The sequence below is a fragment of the Colobus angolensis genome, unplaced genomic scaffold (genome assembly GCF_000951035.1).
Source record: "Colobus angolensis palliatus isolate OR3802 unplaced genomic scaffold, Cang.pa_1.0 Scaffold277, whole genome shotgun sequence".
Taxonomy (NCBI): domain Eukaryota; kingdom Metazoa; phylum Chordata; class Mammalia; order Primates; family Cercopithecidae; genus Colobus; species Colobus angolensis.
Window position 1 is genome coordinate 1406628 of NW_012116010.1, and position 18032 is coordinate 1424659.

Genomic DNA, 18032 nt, shown 5'->3' on the forward strand with positions numbered 1-18032 from the left:
GTCTGTTCTTGCACTGCTATAAAGAAATACCTGAGACTGGATGATTTATAAAGAAAAGAGGTTTAGTTGGCTCATGGTTCTGCAAGCTGTACAGGAAGCAGAGCAGCTTCCGCTTCTGGGGAGGCCTCAGGAAACTGACAGTCATGGTGGAAGGTGAAGTGGAAACCGGCAGGTGGCTCCTGCTCTGGCCATGGTGTGTCTTACGTGGCCAGAGCAGGAGCGAGAGTGGAGGGGAGGTGCTGCATGCTTTTAAACAGTGAGATCTTGAGGGAACTCATTCACTATCGGAAGAAGCGCACCAAGGGGATGGTGCTAACCCATTCATGAGAAATCCACCTCCATGATCCAATCACCTCCCCCCAGGCCCTTCCGCCCACACTGGGGATTACAATTCAACATGACATTTGGGTGGGGACACAGATCCGACTATGTCACTGCCTCACAAGCCAGTGGTCTCAAGTAGAATGGCGATGCTCATGCTGCTAGTGGCTATAAGCCTTTTTTCTCAAGGAGCAAGAAAAATGCGTCTTACAATTAAAAAAAAAAAAAATCCAATCACACTGCTGTTTTCAGAAGCTCAGTGTGTGCATTTACCCATCCTTTGATCATTGGTTTCAGTTCTTAGCAGTAGTGTGGGTTTTCCCCTTTCTTACATCCCCACAAGTGTTTTTGCAGAAAATGACAGCAGTACATCAGGAATTTGTGTCCAGATGACGCTGTGCTCAGAAACAGCGCTTTCAAACTCTCCGTGGCAAAACTGCCTCTCCCCTAGTCTGCAGCAGATTGATAACTGGCGTAGATACAATAAAAATGAATTACTAAAAAAAAATGCGTTTAAGAAACGTGCCAACCAGAAGCTCTCAGTGTGTGTTTTTAAAGTCATTGGATTGAGCGAAGCTGAAATGACTGTCATTATTTTTTTTTTAAGTTTCTAAACATTTCCTTTCAATTTCTGAACATGTCTCACCACAGACAGCTTGCAGTAACTGTTCAGAGAGTGGCAGCCGTCTGATTCAGGAGTGTGCATACCATCATACCATCCAATCAATATATTACTTTATTCGTTTATTTTTTTGAGACAGTCTAGCTCTGTCGCCCAGGCTGGAGTGCAGTGGTGCGATCTCAGCTCACTGCAGCCTCCACCACCTGGGTGTAACTGTTCAGAGAGTGGCAGCCGTCTGATTCAGGAGTGTGCATACCATCATACCATCCAATCAATATATTACTTTATTCGTTTATTTTTTTGAGACAGTCTAGCTCTGTCGCCCAGGCTGGAGTGCAGTGGTGCGATCTCAGCTCACTGCAGCCTCCACCTCCTGGGTGTAAGCAATTCTCCTGCCTCAACCATCCAAGTAGCTGGGATTTCGGGTGCCTGCCCCCACGCCCAGCTAATTTTTGTATTTTTAGTAGAGACGAGGTTTCACCATGTTGGCCAGGCTGGTCCCGAGCTCCTGAGCACAAGTCAGGAGCCTCGGCTTCCCAAAGTGCTGGGATAACAGATGTGAGCCGCTGCACCTGCCCATCCAACTGTATTTCTCTAAGAAAAATATTGAAAGTACTTCTTCCTTTTCCTTGATGGCCTGGTGACTTGACGCAGATGGGCTTCATTCTCCATGATGAGGAAGCTGTTATATTACCTTAAAACTTGCCTTCCAAGAGAACGTTAAAGTGTATATTTCAAAATATGGACTTCTGGCCTCCACGTTTGGCTGACTCTTGGGTGTTGTGGTATTTATTGTCCTAGATCAGCCACGATACAACAAAACCTAATCAATGTGTCTCCACCTGAGGTATGTGTTGCAGAAAGCACCAGTTCTTGTGTTACGGGAGCCATGACCACCTCTGTTCAGGGGACCTGGGACCCCAGGGGTGGATCTGAGTATGTTATCAAGAGCTAGATGAGGCTGGGCGAGGTGGTTCACACCTATAATCCCAGCACTTTGGAAGGCCGAGGCAGGCATATCACAAGGTCAGGAGTTCGAGACCAGCCTGGGCAACATGGTGAAACCCTGTCTCTACTAAAAACACACAGATTAGCGGGGCATGATAGCATGTACCTGTAGTCCCAGCTACTCAGGAGGCTGAGGCAGGAGAATCGCTTGAACCCAGGAGCCGGGGGTTGCAGTGAGCCGAGATCGCACCACCGCACTTCAGCCTGAGCTACAGGGTGTAAGTCCATCGCAAACAACAACAAAGAACTAGGTGAAAAGACCTGGAGGGCTCCTGCAGTGCGACCAGCCATGATCATACAAAGACCAGAATGCGCAGAATGGCACGTCCTGGCCTGTCACTCTCATCTCTGCTCCGTGTAACCATAAGACCACACCTGCGTCTGTGTTTGCACACGGTCTGGTAGTCTCCTCACCTGCTTCCAGAGAGACACCTCGTGGAAATGTGCAAGGCTCAGCAAAGAAAGGCTAATATCTAATGATTCATGTATTTACCCAGCTTTTTTTTTTTTTTTTTTTTTTGAGACGGTGTCTGGCGCTGTCGCCAGGCTGGAGTGCAGTGGTGTGATCTTGGCTCACTGCAACCTCTGCCTCCCAGGTTCTAAGCGATTCCCCTGCCTCAGTCTGCCAAGTAGCTGGGACTACAGGCCTGCGCCACCACCCCTGGCTAATTTTTATATTTTTAGTAGAGGCAGGATTTTGCCATGTTGGCCAAGCTGGTCTCAAACTCCTGACCTCAGGTGATCCGCCTGCCTCAGCCTCCCAAAGTCCTGGGATGACAGGCGTGAGCCACCGCTCCCAGCCTGCTTTTTTATTTCTTACTAGCATGAGAACTTAGAGTGATACAAATCTTCTGAATATTTGGGCTGCATTCTGCAGACGGTAACACCTTCTGTTTCCATGGATATTATTTGTAAAACATTTTTGTCACCTGCTATGAATTGTCACCCTGTCCACATGCTTTAAAGGGACAGTTTTTGAAATCAACATGAGTTTGGGCAGTGGGTAATTGCATACTTAATAAAATGAAACATTAAAAAGGGGCTCCTTCTGCTTTCCTATCAACTGAGGCAGCACGGTGATAGATGTAGGGGGTGAGGGATGCACCCTGTATTATAGGCCTGGGTTCTCTAGAGGGATAGAACTAGCAGGATCAATAGCTATATATAAAGGGGGGTTTATTCAGCATTAACTCACAGAATCACTAGGTCCTACGATACGCTGTCTGCAAGCTGAGGAGCAAGGAAGCCAGCCCCAGGCCTAAAGCTGAAGAACTTGGAGTCCAATTTTTGAGGGCAGGAAGCCTCCAGCACAGGAGAAAGCTGTAAGCTGGGAGGCTAAGCCAGTCGAACCTTGTCACAGTCTTTTGCCTGCGTTTTATTCTGACCGTGCTGGCAGCCGATAAGATGGTACCCATCCCGACGAAGGGTGGGGTCTGCCTTTCCCAGCCCACTGACTCAAATGTTCAGCTTGTTTGTCAGGCACCGCACCCCCCAGGCACACCCAGGATCAATACGTTGCGTCCTTCGAAATCCCATCAGGTTGACACTCGGTAGTAACCGTCACACCTGCGTCTGTTTCTCTGATGGTAAGAACACCAGTCCTGTTGGATGAGGGCCTCACCCTCATGAGCTCCTACAGGCCCTGTCTGCAAATCAAGTCATCATGGAGGTTTAAGGGCTCTGATGATGAGTGAGGGAGGGCACGGTTCAGTCTGTAACGATGTCCTGTATCTATTGCAAAGAAAAAATGAAGGCGCTATTCCATTCCTCCAAACCAGGAGGTTTGCCAGAGTTTCAGACAACAGGGTTTTTAGGGGGGTACAGTTCGTTCCATAACAATGCTCTCTATCTGTCGCAAAGAAGAAAGGAAGGGGTCATTCAGTTCCTCCCAAAGCAGCTTTGCCAGAACTCCAAAGAAAAGGAATTTTTTTTTCATCTTGATCCCTATTGATCAACACGTGCCTCCTTATCTTTCCAGTTGACTTCCTCTCTTGGGTAGCATAAATTTCAGAAATCTGTATTTCTGATTTGCCCGCAGGAAACCCCTTTAGATGTTAGAAATTCTTCTGTGGATGACGTTATCTTTTTTTTTTTCCTGAGACATAATCTTGCCTTGTTGCCCAGGCTGGAGTGCAGTGGCGCAAGCTCGGCTCACTGCAGCCTCCACCTCCCAGGTTCAAACAATTCTCCTGCCTCAGCCTCCTGAGCAGCTGGGATGACAGGCACCCACCACCACACCCGGCTAATTTTTGTATTTTTAGTAGGGGGGGGGTTTCGCCATGTTGGCCAGGCTGGTCTCGAACTCCTGACCTCAGATGATCCACCCACCTCAGCCTCCCAAAGTGCTGGGATGACAGGGGCCCGCCAACACACCCAGCCAGATGAGGTTACCTTCATGAGTCTCAGGGTTTGCCGTCTGTCACTGAGTTGCAAATAAAAGAAAAGTTGGATGAGTTATTTGCGGCGTCAAGAGCAATGCTTAGAATTGTAGAGTCGCTTTCTCCACGGGAGGCTCCGGTGTGAGGGCTACAGGCTGTGTGGGTGTCATTTGCCACGCTAGGTGCCGAAACGGGCCTCAGACATAGCAGCTGCGTGAATCTCCGCTCTTCATATGATAGCGTCTCACTGTCCGAATCACAGTCACAGAGGCATTTGTTGCCAAGGATTTACACTCCATTAGGGTTAAGATTTTTCTTCTGTGTGACTTCCTTAGGGTTACTGTAAAAAGCACATCTTCTCTTCTCTCAATAAGTTTTAAATGACATTTTAAAATATTCAAGCATGTGACTTGACCTAATTGTTTAGCATTTGACTCGTTCCATTAAGTACTTTATACTTGCAATTGTTAAGAGTTAAAAGGTAGTTGGTTTTGTCGCAATGAGTTAAGGAATCCTTCCACGTTTTTCTCAGCTTTAAAATTAAAGATTCTCAGGGCCCTGTAGAGCAGTGAAAATAAGACCTCGTGTGTGTGTGTATGTGTGTGTGTGTGTGTGTGTGCGCGTGCGCGCGCCTGGAGGAGAATTGGTGTTCCGCTTGGGTGAGAGGATTGGCTGTGAGCTTCAGACCTGGAAATGTGTCATCTTGCCAAGCAACCTGGCTGAGTGTGCTGGAGTGAGGACCTTGAACAGAAACTTCCTTTTCTGTTATTATTCACTACAGAGCTAAAATGGCCAAATATATACTGTGAAAACAGTTTTTTTTTTTTTTAAATAAAAGACCAGATCCCTCTTTCAACTGTACACATTTTTAAATAAAATCATATTGAACTAAAAAAAAAACACCCCAAAACTGGGGAACTTGCACAATAGAAATCTATCCTCTCCCAGGTCTGGAGGACAAAGGGTTAAATCCAGGGTGTCTCGGGGCTGAGCTCTGTCGGGACGCTCTAGGGCACCAGCCTTTTGGCCTTTCCCAGCTCCTGAGGGCTCCAGACATCCCAGGGCTTGTGGCTGCATCACTCCAGTCTTGGCCTCTGTCTTATCATCATTTTCTCTCATCTGTCTCAAGCATCCCTCTGTCTCCTTCTTGTAAAAACCCCAGGTTGGGCGCGGTGGCTCATGCCTGACATCCCAGCACTTTGGGAGGCCCAGGTGGGTGGATCACCTGAGGTCAGGAGTTCGAGACCAGCCTGGCCAACATGGTGAACCCCTGTCTCTACTAAAAATACGAAAATTAGCCGGGCGTGGTGGCAGGTGCCCATAATCCCAGCTACTCGGGAGACTGAGGAAGGGAGAATCACTTGAATTTGGGAGGCGGAGGTTGCAGTCAGCCAAGATCACGCCATTTTACTCCAGCTTGGGTGACAGAGCAAGACTCTGTCAAAAAATAAACAAACAAAACCCTCATCTGGGTGCAGTCCCGCACGCATGTCATCCCAGCATTTTAGGCAGCAGTATGATAACAAGGCCAGGAGTTCGAGACCTACCTTGGCAACAGAGAGAGACCCCTGTCTCTGTAAAAGCTAACCAACAAAAACCAAAAATCTTTGTCATTGTATTTAGGCTAATACAGGATAATCTCCTCACTTTAAAATCTTTAATGTCTAAACACCCTATTTTCATACAAGGTGATCTTTTCACAGGTTCTAGAGGTTAGGATCAGGATATTTTTAGGGACGGAGTGGAGGATACCATAATTTAGCCTACCATGTTCTTCCTACCTTAGGAAAGGATGGCCAGGCGAGGTTGCTTACGATGGTAATCCCAGCACTTTGAGAGGCCAAGGCAGGCGGATCGCTTGAACCCAGGAATTCCAGGCCAGCTTGGGCAACATGGCAAAATCCCATCTCTACAACAAATACAAATATTAGCCAGGCGTGCTGCTCCGCACCTGTGGTCCCAGCTACTCGGGAGGCTGAGGCAGGACAATCGCTTGAATCCGGGAGGGGGAGGCTGCAGTGAGCCGAGGTCACACCTCTGCACTCCATCCTGGGTGACAGAACGAGACCCTATCTCAATAAATGCATAAATAATTTTAAAGAGGAAAGTAATTCAGCACAAACATATTTGCATATTCCCAAGACGATGCTCACAGCTTGTACTGCCTGCCTGGGTCCTGTTCCTGTCTCCCTGGGGTCTGTGTGCCTGGGTCCTGTTCTGTCTGCCTGGGGTCTATCTGCCTGGGTCCTGTTCCTATCTGCTTAGAGTCTATGCATTTCCTCTTTCTCCAAGAACACATTTTTGCTCCAAGGTGATATTTTCACTTCACCTTTCTCACCTTTTCTTCTTTTTACCTTTTCCCTCTCCTTTCCTTCCCCGTCTTGGGGGCAGAAGCTGGCATATGGCAGAGCACCAGCAGAGGATGTGGCCCAAGCTCCCATACACCTTCCTTTTACCTCTTCTGCTGTTTTTTTCTGGGTGTGCCCAGAAAGCCCAGCCCCAGACACTCAAAGGTGCATCATTTCAGTCTGTGTTCCGAAGTTACATCGCATCCAGTGTGAATGAGACATGCTTCAAAACATACTGGTTATGCAACTGAGGAGGTGCAATGACGGGCACTTTCGTGGCAACCAAGGAAGCCAGATCTAGGGATGCCCGGCGTGGCTTGGGGTTCAGGAAAACTTCCTGAAGGAGGTGACACATTTGCCCTTACGATCCCCAAGTGAGGCACACAAGCATCTTTTGGTGAGAACCCCACAGTCCATCCCGGAAAAGTAAAGTCAAGAGAATGGGCTACGTATGGGAGGAAGGGAACTATTTATGGTCTTCAGTAAGAATCAAAACAAATGTGCGTATGTGCCCCAGCTTTGTGCTTCGGTATTGCAAAATGCAGGAACTGCACGAAAATACAAGCAATAAATACAAGCAAGTACAAGCCCACTGTTATTATTCTACTGCAGAAGAAGGAAATCCTTGCTTCTGAGTCATTTTGTATTAGTTGCATAGGCTGTGTAACAAAATAGCACAGACTCGGTAGCGCTGCCTAACAACCTGATAATGTTTTACCCAGAATGACGTGCTTTAGAAAGTTATGTTGTGTCAAAGTAATCCAGATAGCATTTCCTTTTCTTCTTTTTTTTATTATTATTTTATTTATTATTATTAAGTTCTGGGATACATGTCCAGAATGTGCAGGTTTGTTACACAGGTATACACGTGCCATGGTGGTTTGCAGCACCCATCAACCCATCATCTAAGTTTTAAGTCCCGCATGCATTAGATATTTGTCCTAAGGCTCTCCCTGCCCTCGTCCCCCAGCCCCCAGCAGGCCCTGGTGTTTCATGTTCCCCTCCCTGTGTCCATGTGTTCTCATTGTTCAGCTCCCACTGATAAGTGAGAACATGTGGTGTTCGGTTTTCTGTTCCTGTGTTAGTTTGCTAAGAATGACGGTTTCCAGCTTCATCCATGTCCCTGGAAAGGACGTGAACTCATCCTTTTTAATGGCTGCCTAGTATTCCATGGTGTCTATGTGCCACATTTTCTTTATCCAGTCTATGATTGATGGGCATTTGGGTTGGTTCCAAGTCTTTGCTATTGTGAACAGTGCTGCAGTAAACATACATGTGCGTGTGTCTTTATAGTAGAATGATTTGTAATCCTTTGGGTATATACCCAGTAATGGGATTGCTGGGTCAAATGGTATTTCTAGTTCTAGATCCTTGAGGCATCGCACTGTCTTCCACAATGGTGGAACTAATTTACACTCCCAACAACAGTGTAAAATGTTCCTATTTCTCCACATCCTCTCCATCTCCTGTTCTTCCCCTTATACAATCAGGAATGTGAAACTAACACACACACTGTCTGTGTCTCTCTCATTCTCTTTCTTTTTCTGTGTGCCCTCTTTTTCTTCCTCCGTTTCTCTCTCCCCTTCTCTCATTCCCTGTCTTTTTCTCTGTCTCTCTCTGTCTCTTTCTGTGTCTCCTTTTCTCTATCTCCCTGTGTCTCTCCGTTTCTGTCTCTTTCTCTCCCTCTCTTTGCCTCTTTCTGTCTCTGTTTCTTTTTTCTTTTTCTTTTTTTTTTTTGATACGGAGTCTTGCTCTGTCACCCAGACTGGAGTGCAGTGGTGCGATCCAACCTCCACCTCCCGGGTTCAAGCGATTCTCCTGCCTCAGCCTCCCAAGTAGCTGGGATTACAGGTGTGCACCATCATGCCTGCCTAATTTTTATATTTTTAGTAGAGACAGAGTTTTACCATGTTGGCCAGGCTGGTCTCGAACTCCTGACCTCCACCCACCTCGGCCTCCCAAAGTGCTGAGATTACGGTTGCCCGCCACCACACCTGGCTAATTTTTGTATTTTTAGTAGAGATGGGGTTTCACCACGTTAGCCAGACTAGTCTCAAACTCCTGACCTCACGTTATCTGCTCGCCTCAGCATCCCAAAGTGCTGGCACTACACGCATGAGCCATGGTGCCTGGCTTCTTTCTTTGTGTCTATCTGTCTGCCTCTCTCTCTTGGCCTTTTTTTCTCTCTCCCTCTCTCTTTTTCTGTTTCTCTCTCTTACTGTGTCTCTTTGTCTGCATGTCTCTATGTTTTCTCCCTCCTTTTCTCTCTTTCTGTCTTTGCCTTTCTCTCTGTCTCTCTCTGCTTCTCTCTATCTGTCTCTTTCTTTTTCATTGTCACTCTCCCTCTCTCTCTCTTCTCCTCTCTCTCTCTCTCTCTCTCTCTCTCTCTCTCTGATGGTGAGTGAAGATTCATTTCATTTTGGAATGATGATGACCATTCCAGTAATAGTTTTGGGGAGTAAGGCTCATGGAGCTTATTAAGCAAGGTGTGTATGTCCTAAAATTGCTTGCTGGCGTTTCACACGTCAGCGCAGACATGGGGGGCACAGGCAGACCCTTCCCCCCAACACGCACTCACACTGCTCATCCTCTGAAAGTTATGTGGCCTTCATAAAAATACTAACAGTTCTTTTACAGTGATGCTTTTCCCCTAGGAGGTGCCCCAGTGAGCAGGCTGTAAATAACACTGACTACCAGCAGCTGCAGAGCAAGCCTGTTCTCTTCTCGGCCACCCTAGAACCAGCCTCTGCTCACTCCCTCCCTGAGGACTGCTGCCTCCGACCTCTGCACACATGCGTTGATTTGCCCTTCCACCTCACACCATTCCCAATCCTCACCTTTCGGAACTCCCTGGCAGTGTCCCCCATACTTCCCGCCTCCCACTGGAAATTGTCTTCCCATCTCAGTGTAATGGAACGAGCTTCTGCCCTCAGAGATCTGCTGTCTCTGCTGCAAGTAATAGCTAGTTTTGATGCATTTCGTTGTGTCTGACTTTAGGTTGTGGCATTGTTCTCCCAACCTCCTTGAACCCATGGACCTTGCAGAATGTATATACCTGTGAATTTGCTTTTCCTTCTAGTTCCTCTCCCTCCAAAACATCAGTCCTTCTGGAAAAAAAAAAAAAAAAAAAGCTTTAACACAATCGAACACATCACTTTCAGAGATGGAGACCCACTGGGAATTTACAGAGGAAATAAAGAGTGAAATTGGTATACTGGATACAATAGACATAAGTCTACCTCTCTACATGTGTGATGTTATAAAGCTGTCCCTAAGTCATTCACTCGCTTAAAAATGTCATCTTTGGCCAGACACAGCTGCTCATGCCTGTAATCCAACACTTTGGGAGGCTGACATGGGAGACTCACTAGAGCTTAAGAGTTTGACACCAGCCATGGGGACATAGTGAGACCCTGTCTCCAAAAACATAAATGTAATAAAAAATAAAATGCCTTCTTTTATTATTCTCCTGCAGAAGAAGGAAGTCCTTGCTTCTGAGTCATTTTGTGTATCAGCTACATATGCTGTGTAACAAAATAGCCCACAGACTCAGCAGCCTGGAAGATCTCATACTTACTGTCTACAGCAGGGGATGCAAAAATTGCTTCCTCTTTAATTATTATATAAAATTCTATATTCTATATTCTTCTCCTGCAGAAGAAGGAAGTCCTTGCTTCTGAGTCATTTTGTGTATCAGCTCCATATGCTGTGTAACAAAATCACCCACAGACTCAGCAGCCTGGAAGGACTCATACTTACTATCCCACAGCTGCTGTGCATCAGGAATCTAGGCAGGTGTAACTGCATTCTCCCTTCTGGGTCTCACTAGGGCTACCCCCAAAGTGTCACCTGGTCTGAGGTCCTCTCTGGAGCTCAGGATCTTCTTTGAAGTTTACACGGTTCTACGCAGAATCCAATTCCTGGAAGCTGTAGGTCTGGGGATCTGAGTATCTTGCTGACTTTTGGCCAGGGACTGCTCCCAGCTCCTAGAGAGGCCATGCCCAGGTTCTGGCACCACGGTGTTCTCACAAAACATCAGCTCACGTCAAGGTCAGGAGGAGAAGGACAGTTCCCCCACAGACTCAAGGGAAGGGGACTATACAAGGGTGTGACTCAGTGAGGATCTCCCTAGAGTATAATCTCATTGTACCCTACTGACATGTTCAATTCACTGTTGCTTCCTGGCCGGTCACGGTGACTCACGCCTGTCATCCCAGCACTGTGGGAGGCTGAGGAGGGCGGATCACCTGAGGTCAAGAGTTTGAGACCAGCCTGGCCAACATGGTGAAACACTGTCTCTACTAAAAAAAAAAAAAAATCAGTGAGCTGAGATCCGACCACTGCACTCCAGCCTGGGTGACAGAGCGAGACTCCATCTCAAAAAAAAAAAAGAAAAAAAAATACAAAAATATAAAAATTAGCCAGATGTGGTAGCATACGCCTGTAATCCCAGCTACCCGGGAGGCTGAGGCAGGAGAATCGCTGGAACCCGGGAGGCAGGGGCTGCAGTGAGCTGAGATCATGCCACTGCACTCCAGTCTGGCAACAGAGCGAGACTCTGTCTCAAAAAGAAAAGAAAAAAAGAGTGTGACTTCCCAGGTGAAATTGAAATGGACCTGTTTAGAAATTTCCTTCATCTCTGAAATAGGTTGGAAGGTAACCAGGTATTTTTTGTGGTTGTCCTTTTCCAGTGGAATTTTTATACTGTGACCTGGCTTCCATGATGTCCATCCGGGAGTTTGTCCAGAAGTTCAAGATGAAGAAGATTCCTCTCCATGTTCTGATCAACAATGGTGAGTCCTGGTGAACTTGCTGCAAGCCAGGGATTAATTTGAATGACGGGAACTCTAGCTTTCATGTGAGAGAAGTGTCTGAGCAAAACAGGATACCCATGGAAATTATTGCACATACCTGCTATTTGTAGTCACTGCTTCATTTCACAGATGGCTTTGGAGGACCGTCATTCTTGTTAGCATGTTACTTTTAATTAATGGTAACCGGATAACGTGTTGTATGGAGCTGACACGTTCCCTTGTCCACTTTGACTAAAGTGTATTACGCACATGCTAAGGGTTGGCGTTTTCCCAAATGTTATCTTACAAAATCATCACCACACTCCCCCGAGACTCATGATTTGGGCTCTAGAAGCTCATTATCGTTTATCTCTTGATTTTACCCCCTGTTCAACATCCTTACCCAGACAGGTGGAGTCAATGTCTCCCCTTCCCCATCGTCAGTCTGCCCATCTGCCAATCTTCAACACAAACCACCCTTGATCTTGAGCCCTTCTTTGAGCCACGCTGAGCTCTTAAGGTCATTGCAACACTTACTGTTGACCTTGAGCCCTTCTTTGAGCTACGCTGAGCTCTTCAGGTCATTGCAACACTTAGTATTTCTCGCAATGCTGATGCCCGTTACTCTCGTCCCCTGCTACAGTCCATTTTATTTTTTATAAAAGTTAACCTGAACCCTCCACACTGAGGAGTTGCAGTTATTGACATCTCCACACGAAGTAAATACATAGAACTCAAGTTCTCAGAAATACACCAAAAAACATGTGTGCTAGTAGAATTGAACACATCCCTTTCACAGATGGAGACCAGATGGAAATTTAGAGAGGAAATAGTGACAGGAATACAGTGGATAGGACAGATGTAAGTCAAACAGTGAGCCTGAGACAGCACATTCCTTTCAAATACATGAAATATTTATCAAGTTATTGATACTTTAGGTGGCAGATGAAAAAATCACCAAAAGGGTCTTGGGATGACCCAGTGTAATTACTCAGTTACCCACCTAGACCATTAAACATTCTTAATTCTGCAAAACCCCTTTTGCTTTCTGAGGTACTGTTGTCGTGAATTCTGGAGATGAGGATATGGATGTGTCTGCAAGGAGGGAGAAAACCTTATTCTGTGTGCTAAAGTTGTAACACCTGTCTGTTTCCAGCTGCCAAGATGTGGTAGCTTCCATCTAATTTTTTTTTTCCTCTTTGTCTTGATGTGTTTTGTGTTTTCTTATAACATTAATGGGATCGGAGGATAGGAAAGTGGATGAGATATCCACGCTTCCCCTCAACCCAGTTGTTTAATTGGAAATTATTATGCTACAGTTTAAAGGAGAAGCATGGGATATAAAACTATACATAGAGTGTGACGCCAGTTTATGCATTAAAACATGTACAGACATAGCTATGACGTGCGAGTGCATCTGTATTTGTATATGTATTTGATGTATGATGTATATGTAATTATGCATAAAAATATGTGCAGACATAGCTATGATGTGCGAGTGCCACTCAAATAGCTACAGACAACACCATTTCCATGTACTTAGCCTGGTAAGAAGCATCGTATGATCAATGCTAGTGGCTGTTGTTGGAAGGTCCGGAATGATTTTAACTTTCTGTGTCTTCTCCTTGGAGGTTAATAACACTTTTCAGATTCGCCATCCTGGTGGGATCTTAAGTTTCTATGCAGGAGTCAGTGATTTCCCAGTCAACACCCATTTGGAATCTTCTGTCTCAGCACTGGGTGTGGACTTCCTTTGCTGAAGACCCATCCGTATTTTAAGTGATGAGAATTGTAGCATTATAAGTCACCAAATGTGGAGACCAGTTAGAGGGACTGTGGAGATCCTATGCAACTCAACGTCTCATTTCTTCATTGTATGTACCATTCTTACTCATTAGTAATGGGAGCAGTTTATCACAGAGCAGTTGGAAATGGACATGCATGACTGACATGGTGCCCTTGTGCAGAGACACAGAAAAACAGAAACGTCTATCCTCTTAGGGACTTTTCTTCAACTACTTCCATCCATTTGCTATGGCCTTGCATCCACCAGTAAGCAGAAAAAACTAGGAATCTCAGGCCGGGTGCGGCGGCTCACACCTGTCATCCCAGCACTTTAGGAGGCAGAGGCAGATGGATCACGAGGTCAGGAGTTCAAGACCAGCTTGGACAACATAGTGAAACCCTGTCTCTACTAAAAATATAAAAATTAGCCGGGTGTGGTGGCGGGTGCTTGTAGTCCCAGCTACTCAGGAGGCTGAGGCAGGAGAATCACTTGAACCCGGGAGGTGGAGGCTGCAGTGAGCCGAGATCATGCCATTGCACGCCTGCCTGGGCAACAGAGCAAGACTCCATCTCAAAAAAAAAAAAAAAATTAGGAATCTCAGATATGATATGTTTCTCCAGCGGAATCTTACTCTTTTCTGGGGGAACGGAATTTTACTGAGCAATGAGTATATGAACCACATCTGTGACAGTGGATACAGGCTAACACCAGCTGACACAGGCTCACCAGCGTATACTGCATCACTCAGCCACCACTGTGACAGTGGATACGGCTAACACCAGCTGACACAGGCTCACCAGCGTATACTCCATCACTCAGCCACCACCATGACAGTGGATACAGGCTAACACCAGCTGACACAGGCTCACCAGTGTATATGCCATCACTCAGCCACCACCGTGACAGTGGATACAGGCTAACACCAGCTGACACAGGCTCACCAGCGTATACTCCATCACTCAGCCACCACCGTGACAGTGGATACAGGCTAACACCATCTTTGGGGACATTATTATTTTGTCTCCCACATGGGATTAGGATGTGGACATCTTTGGGGCCATTATTTTGTCTCCCACATGAGGATTAGGATGTGAACATCTTTGGGGCCATTATTCTGTCTCCCACATGAGGATTCGGATGTGGACATCTTTGGGGCCATTGCTCTGTCTCCCACATGGGGATTAGGACGTGGTCATCTTTGGGGCCATTATTCTGTCTACCACATGGGGATTAGGACATGGACATCTTTGGGGCCATTATTCTGTCTCCCACATGAGGATTAGGACGTGGACATCTTTGGGGCCATTATTCTGTCTCCCACATGGGGATTAGGACGTGGACATCTTCGGGGCCATTATTCTGTCTCCCACATGGGGATTAGGACGTGGACATCTTCGGGGCCATTATTCTGTCTCCCACGTGGGGATTAGGATGTGGACATCTTCAGGGCCATTATTATGTCTTCCACATGGGATTAGGACATGGACATCTTTGGGGTCATTATTCTGTCTCCCACGTGGGGATTAGCATATGAACGTCTCTGGGGTCATTATTCTGTCTCCCACATGGGGATTACCATATGGGCATTTTGGGGGTCATGATTCTGTCTACCAGATGGATAATGTGGACCTGGACATCTTGGGGTGTGCATTATTTAACCTGCCATACCTGCCGACTCTGCCCATCACATACTTCACTTGCAGGGAAAATACAGTAAACAAGATTGTTGACCTCATGGAAACCATACTCTAGCACAGGAAACAAACATTGGGTCGATACACTCATTGTGTGCAGTGTCCTGCCTTACAAAACACAGCTCTTGCAATGTGACAGCACAGTCACGTAAAGTACAGGGAAGATTGCCTTCCATGTCACACGCCTCCCTGGAATGCCCCAGCCTGTGCTGCTCAGAACCGCATTTCCAGGAGATGATCCTGAGAATCCATCTGTTACAAGGTGATGGCTTGAAATGATACTTTGCGCTTTCTTCCTTCTATCTTTTTGTCGTACATGGTTCAAGAGGTTGCCCAGGCTGTGGCTCTCCTGAGCTCTGCCTCCTGTCAGATCCGTAACAGCATTAGATTCTCATAGGAGCGCAAACCCTACTGTAAACGGTGCCTGAGAGGGACGTCGGTTGTGCACTCCTTATAAAAATCTAATGCCCGATGATCTGCACATGTGAGGGATCTAGGTTGATGCTCCTTATGAGAATCTGATTCCTGATGATCTGTCACTGTCTGCCATCACCCCCAGATGGGACTGTCTAGTCACAGGAAAACAAGCTCGGGGCTCCCGGTGATTCTATATGACGGTGACTTACAGAATTATTTCATTGTATAGTACAATGTAATACTAATACAAATAAAATGTACAATAAATGTCATGCACCTGAATCATCCCAAAGCCATCCCCCAACCCCACCTCCACCATCTCTGTTCAGAAAACTGTCTTTCACAAAAGTGGTCGCGGGTGCCAAAAAGGTTGGGGACTGCTGCCCTAAACTATTTCCCCAGAACCTTCCCTCCAAAACTCCTGCTAGTCAATCACATGCCTCAAGTCTCATGGAAAACAGCCCCAGCTGAGCTCAACAAGGGTGACTTCCAAGGCAAGAAGGAGCTACGCTTTGTGCTTTTCTTTTTTTGTTCTTAGAGACAGCAGTCAAGGTTTTGCAAACATGAAATACTTCAGATGTAGAATATTTTTTCATTTTCTAGCGGGTTGAAAATAGAACCTGACTGCCTCTGTCTGGCTGCTGGGGGAAGCTCAGGGGCAACGTGATGATTTATCAAGCACAAGAATAACTCAATAACAGACCTCCTGCAGAGCCAGTATGTGTGGTTTATTCACTGTAAAATTGTATTTATGTAGCTTCCCATCCCCATGTCTGAAAATTGATAGATTTTTAACAACTGCAGTGGATTTATAGATTTATCCTTGTCAGACATCTTCCCATAACTCTAATGGATGAATTTCTTTCTGAGATAAAGAATTACTAAGCCTTATTTTCCCTACCACTAAAGAAATACGTCCATGGTACAGGGTGACCCTGAAAAATAACAATGATTTTTGCCTGGCCAGAGACCTACAGACTCTGGTTTTTGGTACAGTTCTTCATTTACCAATTCATTCACTCATTCATTTGAATGAGTGAATGAATTTGAAGGACTGAAAGAATTCAAATGAATGAATGAATTCAGAGGAATGACTGAAGGCAAATGATGAATGAATTCAAAGCAATGAACAAATGAATTCAAATGAATGAATTCTAATAAATGAATGAATCCAAATGAATGAACAAATGAATTGAAAGGAACAAATCAATTCAAAGGAACCAGAGAATTCAAAGGAATGAATGAATGAATTCAAAGGAATGAAAAAATTCAAAGGAATGAATCAGTGATTTCATATGAGTGAATTTCAATGAATGAATGAATGAACAAATGAATTCAAAGGTATGAATGAATTCAAAGGACTGAATGAATAAATGCAAAGGAATGAATGAATTCAAATGACTGAATTCAAATGAATGAACAAATCAGAGGAACGAATGAATAAATTCAAAGGAATGAATGAATTCAAATGAGTGAATGAATTCAAATGAATGAACAAATGAATTCAAAGGAACGAATGAATGCAAAGGAATGAGTTCAAAGGAATGAATGAATTCAAATGATGCAAATGAATGAATGAATGAAATCAAATGAATGAAATCAAATGAATGAATGAATTCAAGTGAGTTCATTGAAATGAGCAAATCGGCACAGGGCACCTAGAAGACCCATGAGAGTCAAGGAAGATTCATTCAGGGGAGGCCCAGGTGTGCAGTTTTGCATCAACAGAAGACTGAGGTGCAATGGAGGCGGTCCTCACTGAGGACCCACTTTTTGGTGGGCAGACACCTGAGCAGCCATCTCCTGTCTTTGTGGGCACCTGGCATTTTCTGTGTGAATCGGGCTCCGCAGTCATCTGGTCTCCCTCCTGGGAAGACGGGAAGTGTCGCGTCACGGCTCATGCAGTCGTCAGCGGATCCTTGAGTCTGCATAGGTGTAGACCAGTTACTCTGCGTGCCTTCTGTTGGCTTCTCTTCCAAAGCTGCTCTCTGTGGATAGAGTAGCTTTCTGTTCTGTAGTGGCTTCCTCTGCCTCTCCCGGTGGCGCCTCCTCTGAGCAGGAGGCATTTGGATGTTCTTTTAGTGTTGGTGTTGGCAGCAGCATGGGATGTGGTCTGCTGTGACGCTGCGGCAGGCTGTTCCCTGCCAGAGAAGGCTGGATGTTCAGGGTGTCCGTCCCATCGCCTCTCTGGGCTGGCTCCGTCCTTCCCACGGCCCTCCCGAGATTCTAGAAAGTGGGTTGAGAAGCAGTGGTTTTTCAGTTACTCAAATGCTTTTCTCCTCTCTCTCTCTTTAACTCTCTGTCTCTCTCTCCTCCTTCTCTCCTTCTCCTCCTGTCTCTCTGTCATTCTGTCTTTCTACCTCTTCACTGTCTGGGTTTTCCTCTCCCTTTTGCTTTTTCTGTCTCTCTCCTCAACCCACCCCTGTCCCCTCTTCTTCTATTTTGCTCTTTACTTCTCTCCTCCCTCCCTCTCTCTCTCCCCTTCTCTCTCCTCTTTCTCCCTTTATCCCTCTCTCTCTCCCTCCCTCTCTCTCCCTCCCTCTCTCTTTCTCCCTTCTTCTCTCTCCCTTCTTTCTTCTCTCTCTCCCTCCCTTTCTCCCTCTTTCTCCCCTCTTCTCTCCCTCTCCCTTTCTCCCTCTCTCCCCCTCCCTCTCCCTTCCTCTCT

The 18032-nt window shown here is 46.0% G+C and overlaps 1 protein-coding gene across 1 annotated transcript in view; it reads left to right on the top strand.

Moving 5' to 3' along the window:
- Positions 1-18032, top strand: part of DHRSX (dehydrogenase/reductase (SDR family) X-linked) — a 216368-nt gene that overhangs the window by 142364 nt on the left and 55972 nt on the right. Inside the window, exon 4 of the mRNA XM_011948257.1 lies at positions 11369-11470. Coding sequence (XP_011803647.1) covers positions 11369-11470 — 102 coding nt within the window. The remainder of the gene's footprint in view (positions 1-11368; positions 11471-18032) is intronic.